Raw genomic sequence first — 17,161 nt, 5'->3', positions numbered from 1 at the left:
TGTCGAAGCAAAAAACGGAGCTTGATCCTTTTCATCCCCACTCATTATCTTGAAATAAAGTTGTTGGTCGTATTGTTGTTGTTGTTATCGTATTTAACCTTTACCCTACTTCGTACCGCTAGGGTCGTGGCGGCGAGAGGGTGAATTCGGGATGATCAGAAGTGTGCGGCAAGGTTCCTCGCGGTCTTCGCTGCCATAGGGATAGTCAGCAGAAGAACAGCACAGCATAATACAAATCTGCTAACAAGAGCAGAAAAAGAAAGGTAGGCAGACCTTTTATGGTATATGTCCTGCCGAAACAATGTTCGCTAATTTGCCCGCAACCGAAATGTTATCATACAGATGAAGAACTCTTCTAGTTCCCTTTAAACTTAAGTAAAGATACAGCGATACAGCGAGAGATACAGCGACAGGTCAGCACTTATCGGCATGTATGTTTTACAGGTACTGGGGGATTCCACTGTTTTCTATTCCCTTAACAAATGAATAGAGAAATCGGAAAAGAGAATGAAAACTACCTGAACAATAAGAATAAGTGGCGCTGCTCTCTCACTGCCGATTGGAGCCACCACAGGTTGCCTAGAAATTGGGTTTCCCTGAGAAACGTGGGTAACGCTGCGTCCATGTTACTGTGTTGGGTAGGGCCAACTACAAAGTAACATTGAAAGTGGTGTTTCATTCAAGGTGCCCGAATATACAGATGTTCGAGTATGTTTCTTCACTTCATCATCAGCATACAACTGTTTCGGGACATCTGGGAAATCTGAGAAGCTCGGCCATGCTGATGAGTTTTTGTAAACACGTGACCATGCCCGAAGCATACGCAACCACGTCGTCGAATGCGTTCTTAGTGATGTCACGGCTGGTTTAGTCTCGGTATTCTCAGTGTGAATCGTCAGCGTGTTTTTGTACGACTTGTTTGAAAGAGAAATACATAACACAGCCAGTTGAAAGATATGTTTGCTACTGACAGATTAGCAGCTTGCGTTTTGATCACTACCATCTGCAGCGCAAATTTTACCTCACATAGGCGACCATTTGATTCGCCATTTTTCCTGCGTGTTTACCACGCTGTTCGCTAAAAGCTAACGTCCTTTGCAGAGACGATGGCGTCCGTTACCAGAAATGAGTCGGAGCTGGAGCTTCGCACACTCCTTCAACGAGTAGACCTTGTCTCCTACTACGAGAAATTCATCGAGATAGGTGAGCCAGAACGGAACTTCATGATGATGGTGGTGATAGTGGTGCTTGCGCTGGAACTACATATCACCGCGCATTTCAATCAGCGACGTGACGCTTTCGTCGTCAACCAAGGAGCGTCGAGGATCGCGGGTTCAAAACCTTATACGATACCAGCAGAAGATCGGTCATGCCCTCTTCCGAGATTGTAGCCAATTGAAGTGCTCTGTCCCGTGTGATGGGATTTAGCGAATGTCAACTAACTCTCGATATAGGTCGAATTGAGTTCCTGTTCGAGGCAAACCCGGAAGCTATTAGAGTACATAGTTCCTTTCTTTCTGGAACCGTGACGAGGCGAAGCATCCAGTACAAAATATCGTGTGCATGCCACCACGGTTGTCTACAGTAAGGGAAAAGTTCATCTTGATGTAACTCGTTTGCAAAAATATATTTCAAAGTCAACTTTAACCCAGCAACCGCAGACGTGCTTAGGACGTCGCCCACTTCAAGGGGCTGTCTCGACCATTTGCGTGCGCATGAGATCGTTAGTGTTATGTTCGGCACCCCTTTACAGTCTACATGGTCACGTTTCTCTCTCGAAAACAGCCCTCAGACGTAATGGTAAAATCTCCTGTGATATGAATTGCGTCGACCCCATAACGTTCAGAAAAATCGATTTTTCGCACAGTTTTTTTTTTTTTTTCATGTTAGGCGAAAGACCCTACAACAGAAGCCCCAAACCCTGAGAACAATTACTTTACATTACTAAGAGTAGCTACATTACATGCGGCTATGCACCTTCTCAAGCTCAACATATATTCGCCTCATGATAAGGACTTGAAAGAGATTATGTTGCTATATTGATAAGTAAATCAATATTATGCATGTTCGAGTATGGGCCCATGCGTCAATGCGTTAAACAAAAGAGAGGCCACTGTGCCGTCGAAAACATACCAGTGGAAACATGGAGATAAATCTTTGAGGGGAGAGGAAGGCCACAAATAATGAGAACGGAACTGCTACAATGCACGGAGTCACGTGTCTTAATAAGACATCTGTGCTCACTGACCTCACTTATGGATTTGTCCTTAGGTGGAGACAATGTCCAGCAGCTTCGTGACGATTTCCAGGAGGTGATTCGCCTGGTAGATATGGCCAGAAAGCCACTTCACGTCAAGAGATTGAAGAAAGCACTGACACAATGGACACCACAGCCAGGTAAACCGAACACCCAAATTGGAGAAAGGGCTGAATCTTCATGTGTTCATGGTGATTATTGGGTGTTTAACGGGGCATTGACAACAAAGGAATCTGCATGTACCGCGTGTTGGCATGCGTGAGCGGTACATAATGGCCTACAGAAAGCCGGCACTTCGTTGAATTAGGCCTCAAAGTCCAGCCTCACAATCAGATCAGTTCACGAGCTATTTTCTGTAATCTCCGTAAGTCTTCCCAATCATTCCAAACGCGTTAACGAACGTTCCTCATGGAAGTAACGATCGCATCAGCTTTTGGGTGAACGTCTTGCTCTCCGTATTCATAATTTTCCAGAAGTGACGGACAGTAAGATAGATTTGCCAATCAAAACGGATGTGCCAATCTGGGAATAAAAACGATATTCCTTTACAGTCGCAGGAACGTCCACTGCAGCAGATAGTTCAGAAGGAGAGCTTCACGAACTACTTCGACGAGCGGATCTTATCTCCTACCACGACAAGTTCATGGAGATAGGTAAGCCAAAATAGGCCGTTTCCTTGGGTACGTGGAATACTGACGGAAGACAGTTAAACGCGTACATATGTGCGGAAAACGAATGGTGGCCATATCACCCGGAGCGTGCTCACGACCTATTAAGCTGGCTTGGAGTCAGAAAGATACGAAAGCAATATAAAACAGTCTGTGGCGATTTAGTGCTAGATGCGAGAGAAATTCGTTAGCAAGCGCGTTTTCGGGTGCATTCTTGACTTCCGCGTATCCACCTCCTGTTCAACTCGACTTCCGTTTCTCCACTTCCGATTGTGCACCACTGGTGCATACTTAACTTGCAGTTTGACACTTTCAATTACTCTATGTAAGTCAATTTAATTAAACATTCATTAGCCTCATTTACTTTCATTACCTTTTCGCAACCGGAGGCAACTCCCTGAGGTAAGCTTGAATTTCATTTAAATCCTCTTAATTACGTTTACTTGCGTTAATTTGTCTAAATTTCGCTTTAATTTGCATGAATTTCCTTTAACATTTCATTCAATTACCTCCGTTAACCCTGGGTTACCTTCGCGGCAGTCTCTAATTTCATGCATACTTTTCTTAACTACAGCTATCATTACACTCATTTCCGTTAAACTCAACTTTCTTGCTTTAATTACCCCTAATGACCCCTAATTACTCTTCTACCTTACTCGTAATTGCCTTCAACTACTTCAATTTCATATCATTTGCCTTCATTTACGTTTATCCTTTTACCTCTCCTTTTCATCTCCACTTGTAACTCTGCCTGAGTGAGGCTTCACCATCTCATATACTTACAGCTTTTCTTTTCTTCTTTTTCATTTTGCACTGCTAATGTTGACGCACTTAAAAGGGACGCTGCTTAACTTCAGTGCACTTCATGCACGCAATGCATAACTTCACTCACGCATGGTTCGCAGGAGATGCCGCGAGACATAGACGTCACAGCCAGCGTGACGGCACCGAGAGAAGCTGGTACAGAAAACGATTGTCACGTTCTCTCTGTAAACGCCGACTCCCACACAACGTCCTCCGGACGTTTTCTCGCCAGGAAAAAATCGCGTCGATTACTTTTTTTTAAATATCAAGTAGCAACGTAATCGTGTGAAACAGGCCCCATGATGTGCCTTTGCCTCAGGCCCCGCACAACCCTAGCGATGGCCCTGGGCGGGATACAGACAGTTTGTTGCATTCGCAGAGGTCTTGGTCCAAACATTCACTGGGAGCATATTCCAGGATACATTAGCCTTGTTCGGAGTGAGGAAGATACTGAAGAGACTAATACAACTGAAAAGCTGCCTATCACGCAATGGATATTTTGTCACACTATCACGTTCCCAGTCAATGACTTCTGCCATGACGTCGCGTTTTGCTCGAGGGCGTCTACAGACATTGGGTGACGACTGTCGTGATCTCACCTCACTGCTATGTACCAGGGCTCACTTTGTTCTTCCGAGTATTCCCTGAGCCAATCCCCTTTGAATGACTGCTAGTAGCAATGACACCTCTGAATGGCTCATTCGTAGACGCCTGCAGTCCGCCCTGAGTTCGACACATTTGATGCCCGTTAATTTCTACCTTTAACGCTGTCCACGACACGAACATCAGGGCACCAAGAAAGGAGGAGGCGACGGAGGAAAAACCAGAAGATGTGGCCTGCACTTGGTCATCTCATTGGCCAGGAGAACATGGGTCACATGATTTCTTTCGCATGTGATTCTTCTTTCATCTTCTTCGTTTTTCTTTTTCTCGACGCATCCCTTCTCACAATGAGTGGCATGCACACCTGTTTCCGTCGACCAATAGCAACGTCCAAACGCCTGTCACAAAGGGAACTGAGTGTTGTTGAGATCGTTCAAGCGTTCAACAAATCCAGTCTTAGCATGCTCTTCGTACCCAACAGTCATGCGTTTAGAGGGAAAATTAACTCCCTAACATAACCGAAATACGTGTACCTTACTGGAACCTTACCCTCTGAGGCAGCACGCTGTCACATTGCTTGAGGGGAGAAGATGGTTAATGAGTGGTGATGTTGATAATGGTGATCTTGGCGGTGGTGATGGAATAATGGGTTTCCTCAGAGTAAGGAAAAAAGTGTTACGGTAGTCTATCTATAGACGTGAGATGTGCTTGCAGCGCAGAGCGTTCGTTGGCTGAATTTTGCCCACTAAAACATCTCTCCTGTGAGGCCTATAGATCGAAACCGACGCTCGTCCAGAATGGTGCCCGTTTTGTGGGATCCGCACACGCTGATAGGGGAAGGCGGAAGAATCTCTCCATCGAGACACCTCTCGCACACCTCCACATGTATTCTCTTCCATCTTATGTAAATAATTCTGCAGCACAAGGCATGACGGAAAGTGATTGCACTAGCGTCGACTGGCGTCACTGGCAAAACATGTCGACTGGCAAAATCTGGACAGCAGAATGAGAGACTATCCTAGTTGAAACCCATTCCACTTTTAAAAAATCGAGAAATGCGCATATGCGTTCGCTGCAAATCACGTGGCCTTCTGACGTGAAATGAAGGCTGTACCCCTGCGTTCCTGGTCCCCACGGTTTCGGTTTCAGCTCATTTGCATATTGTTAGGCAGAAAACTGAGACAGATGTAGCTGATGGAGGAGGGTTTTTTAATAATAGCCGGAGAGAACGGAAGCCGTGACCAGAATGAATTGGGCGCGGTCTCGCGTGATGGTCAGAGCTATGGGGATGATTGCAATCCGTGATCTTCTTCACAATATCACATTAGCGGGTGGATACCTTGTGTCACGTGCATGTGCAAATGTCACGTGCATTTTTCAAGATTTTTTGAAGGTGGAATGACTTTCAACTAGGGTGGTCTCTCATTCTGATATCCCGCTTTTCCCTGAAATTCTCTAATTAGTCATATCGTAGTTGCATACTTTCTTCAAGTAGATGTCAGCCTGGCCATGGAATTCAACTGCAAAATCGACATCTATCCCGTTCGCGTGGCTTTTTTTAAATAAAAATTCTGTATCGAATAACAATACACCCTGTATACATTTCTTCACGAAAACTGAAAAACTGATTCTTTTCTTCTCTCTTTTTTTTGCCCACATTCTGGCGGAGAGCGTTTACCAGCGGTTGGCTTGGTTGTGAAACGTGGTGGTGGTGGTGGTGATGGTGAAAGGGCTTGCCGTTGTCGGCCTCACGTAAGTGGGCAACGTCACGACTGACGCCCTGGGGAAATGTGCGTCCTGGGCCGACTTCTAGGGGAACTGTGCCGACATGGTTGTGAAACGTGAAATATGAGATAACAATGTTGGACCCAATCATCATTTAACCCTGTCCCGAATACTAGTGGTTCTTCATGCGCTAAATTTCCGCTTTTACATCTCTTCACTTAAATTTAAGAGAGTGTTCTGCTGATTCGCCATGCATATAATAAATCAGTTTGTTTGTTTTTATTCACTTTTATTTTTGCGGACATTCTGGCAGACAGTGTGTATCGGCGGCGCCGGTGGTGGTGAAGCGTGAAATATGGGAAAATAGGGTTGAAGCCAATCATCATTTAACGCCGTTCCGAATGCAAGTTTTTCTTCCTTCGCTGATTCCTGAGCGCTAAATTTCAGCTCGTAGATGTGTATGAGCGCGCTGCAAAAATTCCATTCGTCGGTGATTGGCAGATGGCGCGGCATGGCAGGTGAGTACCTCAAGCAAAAGGGACCTCAAGGTGTTTTTCCTATACGACATTATTATTAATCATTATTATTCGACATTATTATTAATTATTATTAATCCTAACAATTATTATTACGAAGCAATCCTGTTCTGCCCATTAATAATTTCGGCATGATAAGCTAAGACTGAAGATGTTAGGATGACAGTCTGGTCGGTCATGTATTTCTTAAAGGGGCACTAAAATTTAAAAAAATGTTCAGTTTAAATTACTTTCCACGCTGTATTAATTTCGTACTTGCTATCATAATTCGAAGCTTTGACTCCGTTGTCGAAATTATGCCGGCCTAACCAGTGAACCTTAGTTTTTCAGCTCGTGCATGCGTGTTTTTAGTCCTCGTTGGGCGTGCACCGCGTGCCACACCATGGAGCAGTCCCAGTGAAAAACGTAGTGCGGGTTGTGAAGCGGCCTGGCGTCGCCGTCGGAAGGACGTGAAGATAAATGTTGTCAGTGGAACATTCGCGATAACTATTGTGGGCTACAAATGATGTGAATCGGTATTGGAAAATGCAGCATGTCGCGTATATACGGAACACTATGATGAGACCCGTTCCAAATCCACACGACCACGATAGGTAAGCCCGCGCTTCTCCTGCTGTGTCATTGGATGCCGCCAATGTTTGCCTCCTGTGGATCCTATTCACTGGCGCCAGAGAAGGATCTGTTTTGCGTTTTCTTTCTAAACGGTAGCGTTGTGTAAACTAATTTTGCTTGCGTTACACTAATTCAAACACAGACTTTCATTTGAGTGCAAGTTGTTTTTGGATTTTAGTATCCCATTAAAGCCTCTAAAACTGCCAGTGGAAGGGAACACAAAACGAAATGACCAGAAAGCTGTGTTGGTCTCATCCTTTTTAGTCATGTCGTTTCGTGTTCCCTCACATAGGTTTACTTGACATTTTAAGAAGTAATTGAAGAATACTTATTTTAGAATGGGTTTAAATATTTTTCGTTCCCTGAAGAAAAACTACGAAAAGGAGTGAAAATGGGACCTTTGGGATTGCAGAGGTTGCCGAGCCCTGCTACAGGCCATCATAAAACTATTTAATGCGAGACAAAGGCAAAAGATTCGTTTTTCGTACCGGGCAGGGACTTCTACGACAGAGATGCGTCTATCGCGTCCGGGGCATTAACGATTTTTAACCTCGGTGTTCGATTTGTTCTCAGGTGCACACAATGTGCAGCTGCTTTGTGACTCAACCGACGAAGAGTTCCAGGCACTCACCGACCAGGTAAACATGACCAGGAAGCCCCTTCACGTGAAAAGATTGAAGACCGCACTCAGACAGCGGTCAGGCCATGCAGGTAATTGAAGATATCCCGGGCTGTGGTAAAACCATTCATTTTTCGTGTACATGCTCCTCACACTCCATGGTATTATTCATACGCGATCCATAATGGCCAAGGGCATGTCGGTTGCACGTGCGTTATCCGTCGATTCCCAGGTCGTATGCTGAGCACATAGTAAGAAGATATTATGTGGCATTTTAAAACAGTTGTATTTTGCTTTACGTTTCATTTACTTCAATCTCCGCGATGCTTTTAATTGTTTTAGTCGTGCTCACCAACAACCCACGATCCACAAAAGATGTCATTGACCTTTCGGAGCACGCACAGGTTGAGGTTAGTAAGGGCATGTGCCTCAGCAGATATTTTCTACTTGGGGGATGAATTAATTTATTTATTTATTTCGATACCCTCATGGCCATGAAACATTGAAGAGGGGAGGCGCTGTACATCATTGGGAAGCAAATCAGAACAAAAGGGAAAAAAGGCAACATAGAACAATCCACAGACTCTGTAGAGATAGTGACAGATAAGATAGCACAAAGGTTACTCATGAAATAAATCAGATAAGGTGTCCCTGAATTTGGGATTGAAATGGGGACACGACACCACAGCATTCACTTCCAATCGCCACCTGCTCGCACTTGCGTAGTGCATCATTAGCAGGACATCTCCCTCACCAAGGACGCATCACGGGTAGTTCATGGCAGTTTCTAGATGGACATGTCTTCTCGGCGCGAGCGGTAGGGCACTCGCTACAAGTAAACAACAACAACTTTATTTCGAGATGGAGAGTGGGGAGGCTCATCGCCAGAGGCGATACTCTACCCCATTGCTCGTGGGGATGTGGGGAATGAAATAATGAGCCCCTTCACAATAACGATCGAAGTCCGACGGTGTCCAGAAATGCCAAAAGAGCTTTGAGCACAGATCGTTGCTGGACTAGATTCAGCCAGGGACCAAGCAATTTCGATAGGGAGAAGGGGCGAGAGTCCAGCTGACTAAGGGACTCGGAGAGTGCAGTTCGGGAAGGTTGGTAGTGGGTTCAATGAAGAAGAAAGTGCTCCAGATTCTCGAGAGCACCACAGTGGCCGCAGGTGGGAGAGTCAACTTGTCTTGTTCTATAAGTAATACTTACTTATAATACGCTGAAAAAGCAATAAGATACCTCAACATTTATGCGCGTATCGCTTTGGAGCTAATATGAGTAGGGGATAACGCCTTGATGGACAGTAAAACGGGTGCATACGTGAGCAAAAGGGTGTTGAGAACCGCTCGCGCAGAGAAATCGCAAAGGAGTGTAAGGTGCATATCTCCAACATACTCCTGACTCCCTTCTCGGGTGGGCTCAAGATATATTAGTCCTTGTGCCCTTTTATGACCGAGTGCTTCTCTGGAGCTTCGAACAACAAATTCACTGATGGGTGGAAAGTCAGTGAATCAGTGATCGCAAATGTTGCATATCATCTCACGTCCAGTTCTGACGTCATAAGAGCACGACCCTGAGCAGTTTCTACAGGCTGCCTTAAGCACGTGACCTCAGTCGCGAGAGATACACATGGTGACCCGCAAACGCCTTTGACCGCCATGCCTCCCCCATTTCCTAGCTAGGTGCGTTTCGAGATTCGCACCGATGATGTTCTACGTGTCTATTTCTCTTTCGTTGTTAAACTTGGAATGCAGGTCCTCATAGTATTGGAGAACCTTCTCTGATAAACACAGAATGCCCCAGAAAACGTGTCATTGAATTCTAATAAAAAAAAAAAAAACTACGCCACCTAGGGTCATAAGGTCAACGGCATTTGTTCTTACTAGGTTTTTGCTACCTCGTGACTTGCATCTAATGTGAGCTTAATGTGCATGTAAGCTTAATTCGGCACGCTCTTCATATTGGTGGCGTAAAAAGTGACATTTTCTTGGAAAATTTCCGAGTTCACTTCGCGAAAAGTTACATAATTAAACTTAGGTTACATGACATGCACATCAGGAGGTGGCAAAAACCTGTTAAGAGCAAATGTCGTTGACCGCACGATTTTATGAAGAGTTACGTCCTCTTCTACTCATATTCTTCCTCTTTCTGATTCAGTAGCTTACGTATTCATTATTGACAGTTATTTTATGCTGACATTTTGATTTTATCTTATCTTAACGAACAATTTAAAATCTCACTCTTCTCACATTTGCTTGTGTATCGCTCACTGTGAACTTACTTTGCAGCCGTAATGACGTCCATTCCGAGAAACGAATCGGAGCGTGAAGTTTACGAACTGCTTCAGCGAGCGGATCTCCTCGCCTACTACGACAAGTTCATCGAGGAAGGTGAGCCAAAATGCGACCTCGTGTCACCGCACATAGCAAGCGCACAGGTACTTCGGTTGTTTTGTAACGGTTAAAAACAATGCGTGCTGAACGGTTCGCCGAACGATTTTTTTCTGACGCCGGCCTCGATGAATCAGTGGAACTGTGGGCACGTCCGACAACTTTGCCTCGGATCTGAAACGGCACGAACTCTTCTACGACACCCGTATGCGTCGCCCGGCACGTCGTCCATTGCGATTTTAGCTGAATAGCTTGAAGCACGTGCTGAAATCCAACGAGGGAAACGCAACTGATGGGTGGGCAAAATTGTGAGCGAGTTTAGGATCATAGTTGCCTCGCAGATTACACCCCCAATTTATTTGAATAATCTGCGACTATCTGGAAACATAATGGAAACTGTGCAGGGCGTACTCTCACGGTGTCAACAAGTCGACGTGTACGGTGTACAGAACGTAAGGAACTCGATAAAATAGATAAAAAGGAAGCGAGCTGATACAACACCTCCTAGATAGCATCAGGCCCGCGCCCCACGTGACATAGCGTTACACATCAAGGCTTGCTGTGGATGCTGCTATGACGTCATTGAAAGAACGAACAAGAGAGAAGCTCGAAGCAGCTCGCAAAGCTCACGCAGGCCTCCGTGAATAGGGCAGTGCGCAGGCCTTCTACTATCTAGGAGGCGTTCTATAGCGTTTTTGATAGTACATACCCTTGCCTGACAAACAGCCCTAACCCAAGCAGCACGATGTACTGAAAGTCGGGTGGACGGGTAGGTGGAAGGCCTTGAACAGACTCCCGAAACTAAAGACCACCCCTATTGCACTCGACTTTCAGTACATTGTGCTGCCTGAGAAGACTGTGGAAACAAAAAAGGACAAATGTAACCGTACAGTGTAATAATATGTTGCAAAACTAACTCTAACCTAGCACACGCGTATACGCTTAGGACAACCACATATGCCCTTCCTATTCCGTATACAACAATAATTGAATCATTTTAATAATAATAATAATAATAATTGGGTGTTGAAGTCGCGAGACAACTGAGATCATGAGCGACGCCACAGTGGTCGCTCTATGGATTGCTTTTGCCCACGTGAGGGTTCTTTAACGTGCGATGAAAGCTCATCACACGGCACCCCTTATTTAACGTCCCTCGCGGAAGACGGCGTGTCAAAGCAACTTGTACCCTTCCACCGAGTTGCTGGCGTCCTCGGCTGGGTTCGAACCCGCGATCTCGAGATCAGAAGGCTTACACGCTACCGACTGAACCACCGAGGCCGGTAATTGCATAATTTAATATGCTACGTCGCCATACAACCATGATGTGATCCTCACAAACGGAGATCGGACCTCAGATGACTTGAGTTCGAATATGTGCTTTCGGACATTCATGCCCCTAGCAGTGGAACAGGATCAAGCAACTCCCCATCAAATTGGTGGCGTAGTTGGCTTGGTTCGACCCCGCAAGCAAGTTGATGTGTTACCAATGACTCACCAGGGCGGTCTCTTGGAGCAGGAAGGGCTTTGTAACCACGTGGATCCGTCGGGTGGTTCAAATTTTTGCCACAAAATTTAGCCCTATAGATTACAGCTTCGCATTTTTTAGCCTATGTGCAAGGACACCACACAAGTGCGTTTAGTCACGAGCACATCTTCTGAAGCATAATTGAGAGCTGCTTATCACGCGGAGCCTCAGGCTTATCAATGCACACGCATGTTGCGTGCGAAAAACCCTAAGTCGCAAAACCCAATAATAAACGTTAGTTCACTTCACTTCACGATGTATAGTGAGACGAATGTCGGCACTGTTACCCTTGAAGTCGGTCCAGGACGCACACTAACCTCCCGTGACCCCCACTCCTTCCTGCTGTCCTCTCTCCGACCACCCAGTTCTTTAGGCCGTTCATAGTCACAGTTGCTTCGCGGCGCTAACACGAAATCAAAATAAATACCATATGTACGGAACGGGGCAGATCACTTTCTTATGGAATAAGTAGCTGCACATATGCGCCCCAAGACTGAACGGATCGCTAGTGTCGGCGCACTGCGGAGGAACGACGAACTACCGTAGAGTGGGTAGCTCCCTCGCGTCGTCTGCTTTTACACGTTTATTTTCCGCATTCAGCGCTGTAGGTTGAGCATTGGGGAACCGAACCGTATCGTACATCGCAGCCCAAGTGATCTCCCGGTGAATATAAGCAATAATTAGGGAAAAGAACCATCAACTCCGAACATCGGTCGGAGTGTTGTCCACACTAAAGAGGTGACGCTGTCGCCCCCTATAGGTCGATCTCGCAGCGAATACATAATCAAGTGCAAATACAAAGACACTCTCCCCTGGTGTGGCAACATCACTGTAAAGCGGAACAGGAGGTTGTGGTTGCTTTGCAAACCGATAAATCTGTATTTTATTGACCAGCCTTACAGTCAATATTACGAAGCAACCCCAGAAGGTTTTAGAGTTCGATCTCGCCCGCATAATACATCAGATATTCGCACGATATATCCATCTAATGGCACTTCTGTGCCGAGTTATGAATGTGTTAATGTGCTGAGTACGTATTTTACCTCAGTCTTAACAACTGAAGACGTAGATGTCTCACGTACCCTGTGCACCGTGTTATAACTACCCACCAATGCGCATGTTTGACACAGAACATGACGGCCTCCTCAGACTGATAATAGTAAGCGTCTTTCTTCTCGTGGCACTGACGAATAGAGCCCTGAATCAGCGAATCAGCGCTGCCTCCCATTTCCAGGACTGACTTCCGCGTTCCTAGCGCTTAACATACAGATTTATAAATAAATTAATATGAAGAGAAGACATTACCACACTTGTGCTGGCACTACTGACCTAGGACTAACAAAGGACTGTTGCCCTATGACTCTTCGCACTCCGAGACGGTGAAGCGAGCCATAGCTACTAACTGCATAGAGTCCTCCCTCAAAAACTCCTGCCCTCGTGGCATGGAGGAATGTTTCAATTAACAGTTTGACAGACTGAAGGGGGCGGGATACTCTCCATCTGTGCTGATGGTAAGCGCGGAGTCTTTAGCAAAGAAGTATTAGGCGAGAGGGAGAGAAAAAGACAAGAAATCAATCATAGAAAAAGTCCAGGGATTCTACCATATGTGCACAAGTCATCACACAATTGGAAGAAGGTGGCCAACAGACACGGTATTCCGGTAGTGTCCTCAACCCCTTCATAGTTGGGCAGGCTATGTGCTCGCATATTTGGGGAGAAAAAACAACAAAAAAAATGAGGGATGCGGCAAGAATCACCACAATGTGTACGCGAAGTGCGCGGTGGGAGTTGTGTGTCTTATACCCGTCACCTGTAGTAGGGTATATGTAGGACGGACCGGCCGGTGTGTGAATCAAAGGTTACGTGAACATGAACTGTCCGTATAAAATACCTCCCTAGTACATCTGCCAGCCCACTGTAAAAGCTGCACGTGGAAACCGATTTGAAAGGAGTCAAAAATATTGTGCATGAGCAGGGATGCGACAGCACGGGAGATAGTAGAAGCCTATCATATAAGGAAACTAAGTGAAAAATGTGCTAACAACACTTCGATATACTTGCACATGATCTTCCGAGAGATAACCTTGTTACTTGTTACTCGATTGTAATCACTGAACTGAACCGGTTATACTCTTTTGCTTCCTTCAACCTGTATATCTTCGGCTGATACCAATTAAAATTAGTTGTAAGTAAGCGCTCGTCCTGTCTGCATCTACCTTATGGTCGTCTATTCTAGCGCATTCCTCTGTACTGCAATGCACCAACTAGCCCAACAACCATATACTGCTCAACAACAATTATATTCTCACGATGAAGTGGGGAGATCTTCCACTCCAGGAGTGGAACGCTACCCCGTACTATATAGGGGGCCTAATATGATCGAGTGATGGCGATGATGAGATATGACGTGAAAATCGGAGGGGCGATGGCGATCCTGGTCGTTATGGTGAGAATGTCCGAGAGCGCTGTCATGGTTACAATGAGTCTTTTAGGCCAGTCGCATGACATAAGGCCGCCCTGAAGTGGGACACGCTGTCCGACTTATAAACCAATGATAGAAGCTATACAAAACAAAGCCGCTCGATTCATTTTAAGTTACTATAACAAAGAGAGTAGTGTTTCCGCTATGAAAACCGATCGATCCCTATTTACCTTTCTTCAGCGAAAAAGATATCCGGTATCTGCCGCCTCCATCGCACTTTTTATAATTGTCGCTCGAGTACGGATATGTTGAGCCGCATTCGTATCTCCGAGTCTAGATCATTCCCTCAAGGTCAAGTTAAAACACTGCAACCGCAATTATTTTCTTTATTCCTTTTGTTGCCGCATGGCGAAGTGCTGGAACGAGCATCCACAAAGCGTCTTCGCTACTCGAGATCAACTGGAAATTAGAAATGCCATAATTAGTCTTTCCTTCACCATGCCACCCACTGTTTCACTGCAGTTCGTTGTATTGACTCGGTGTGTCTCCATCTCACCACTATCTAGTGCTTTGTATTGGCATGATGCTGTTGTATTGTCCGGTCTATACCTGATCACTATTACTTGTATATTTGATTACCCTGAGATTTCCTATTACACTGCATTGCATTGTGGATTTGCCTTCTTGCAGAGTTTTATGAGTGTATGCGTGCCACCTCTGTTATGTGATGCCCGTAAGCGGGCCTCTAACTAATAACCAATAAATCAATAAATCAAGAGGTCAATTTATGTCACTCGTAGAGCAGTGCCTTTCATGCTCTACAGTGCACTTAGTAAATCGTCTTCATGAGACATGAGATTGCACCTGTTTAACGTAAGTGTTGAAATTGACCTTAGGCGGGGACAATGTGCAGCAGCTTCTTGACGCGACGGAAGAAGAGTTCCAAGAGTTCATCGACATTGTTGGCATGGCTCGAAACTCACTTCACGTCACGGAATTGAAGAAAGCGCTGGAACAGTGGAAAGGGCGCAAAGGTGAGCTACACACCATTGAACTGAGGCAAAGGATTCGGTCTTCGTATATTCATCGTTAGCATTCGTGCGTGGAACGTAATGGCGTAGATAATGCCAATATGATTTTCTCGATGATTCAGAAGTTACATTTTAAGCAGGTCACAGACTACTTTATTTTTCTAATCTCGGCAATGCACCTAATGTCATGTTTACTAATCATGCAGAATGAACGACCGTGTGAACAGTCGGATGAACACACATACACAATTCTGTTATTCCTGAAAGGGAGACTTCGCAAGGATTCGAGAAAGAGATTAGATGAGTATCATAGCGAACACGACCAACCCTCTTGATACCGAATACAACATTCGCCTTCATTTTGCGCGAGTAATTAATTCGTAAATGATGACAATTGCAAACTGAAACCGAAATGCCAAGAGCGGAAAACAGAGCTCCATACGGAGACGGATTTTCCTGGGGAGGATTCCGTTACGTCACCTAGCATTGTTGTCTGCTTCCAAGCCTGGATTCTTTCTCCATTGCAGGATGCTGAATGATGTCAGCACTGTGTTGCTTTCTGCGCCCCCTCGCTTCACAAAGGCGAAGCGCTCGATCCGTAATAATTCGTTTGAGTTTTTTGCAGTTTCGCAGTTTTGCACCGAGATATTTCGTACACATGTTCCTGACGTCCCAAAGATTACGGGTGTACCACATCTTTTGTGGTGGTTTAGTTGCAGAGTACCGCTTGAATACTACGGTGTGTACTACGTCGTGCACAACGCATTAATTACGTCTATCAAAGTCGAGCAACTGCTTTAGTTACGTAGATTAAAAAAATATATGGTCGGTCCACTAGTAGATACGACGGAAATTCGTTCGCATTAAAACTTGAAATCCCTTTTGCAACTACCATTCACAACGCTACACGACCCTGCACAACTCTAACCCGAAATTGCATATTGAGGTTTAAAAGTTTTTCTTTTTTTTTTTTTTTGTCAGTCAGCGCTTCGTCTGTTTTGTCTGTCTGGGTCCCCTGTACTGGGGTTTTATCGCTTTTTGAGCATACTTAGGCACACGAGCCTTTCGGACTTGCTCCTATTCAGCTTGGCGGCGCCGTCTGGCAGCCTCAGCCTTGTTTCGCGGACAATCATCCGCACAACTTTTATAGTCCATGGCACGCTGACGCAGACACATCTGAAAGTGTCGAACACCACAGCTGCACCTGCACTGCCGGCGTCGCGTTAAAACTTAAACCCTATTTTGAACTCCCCTTCACAATGCTACACATCCATTCAGCGACCCTCAGCAGACGCTCCACCACGCTAACGCAAGACAGCGTCCGTAGGCGATCGGGCCGTTCGTGCTTGGTCCTATTTAGCTTTGCGTTCCCGAATGCCAGCCTCAACCTTCTTTCGTCTCTGGTCCTCCCTACAGCTTTCATAGAACATGGCGCGCCAACGTAGACACACCTGAAACTGTCGACCACCACAGCTGCACCTGTCACTGCCACTACGTCGGGATATCCACTTGGGCATCCTCGGGGTATGATCCTCGAGGTATACTCTACTCCTCTCCCGTCTCTCCGTCAGTGGCTACGGACAGAACACGCCGCGGTTCTTGCCTAGCGATGACTCCATTGCTAATGCATTAATAATCTGCCGTAGTCTGTGGGCTTATCTACCACTCGGTGGACACCGTTTTTTCTTCTTCTTTTTTTTTGTCATTTAATATAGATGAAGGTAGCACATATACAAAAACTCGAGGTTTAACAACAGCAACTTTATTTTGAGATGAAGAGTGGAGGGGGTTCATCGCCAGAGGCAATACTCTACCAACGAAAGGTTTAAAAGCCGCGTTACCCTCCCCAAAATGCGTTTCCCTGTCTGGTTTTGTTAAAATGCGCGCAGACGCAACTCGCATTTAAAAAAAAAAGACCAGGGCCTTTTGCGAAGAACTTGAGCACAAGTCTCAGACTAATTGT

General features: G+C 45.5%; 1 protein-coding gene across 4 annotated transcripts in view; it reads left to right on the top strand.

Moving 5' to 3' along the window:
- The window catches only part of LOC135379086 (uncharacterized), a 35,117-nt gene that overhangs the window by 7,459 nt on the left and 10,497 nt on the right, over positions 1-17,161 (top strand). For all 4 annotated transcript variants that reach the window (XM_064612335.1, XM_064612338.1, XM_064612337.1 and 1 more), the window contains 7 exons: positions 123-263; positions 1,102-1,203; positions 2,272-2,397; positions 2,809-2,910; positions 7,779-7,916; positions 10,116-10,217; positions 15,064-15,201. In XM_064612335.1, the coding sequence (XP_064468405.1) occupies positions 1,107-1,203; positions 2,272-2,397; positions 2,809-2,910; positions 7,779-7,916; positions 10,116-10,217; positions 15,064-15,201 (703 nt within the window). In that variant the 5' untranslated portion in view covers positions 123-263; positions 1,102-1,106. The remainder of the gene's footprint in view (positions 1-122; positions 264-1,101; positions 1,204-2,271; positions 2,398-2,808; positions 2,911-7,778; positions 7,917-10,115; positions 10,218-15,063; positions 15,202-17,161) is intronic.

The sequence above is a fragment of the Ornithodoros turicata genome, chromosome 1, assembly GCF_037126465.1.
Source record: "Ornithodoros turicata isolate Travis chromosome 1, ASM3712646v1, whole genome shotgun sequence".
Lineage (NCBI taxonomy): Eukaryota > Metazoa > Arthropoda > Arachnida > Ixodida > Argasidae > Ornithodoros > Ornithodoros turicata.
The sequence above is the reverse complement of the archived record's forward strand: the minus strand, read 5'-3'. Positions and strand labels throughout refer to the sequence as shown.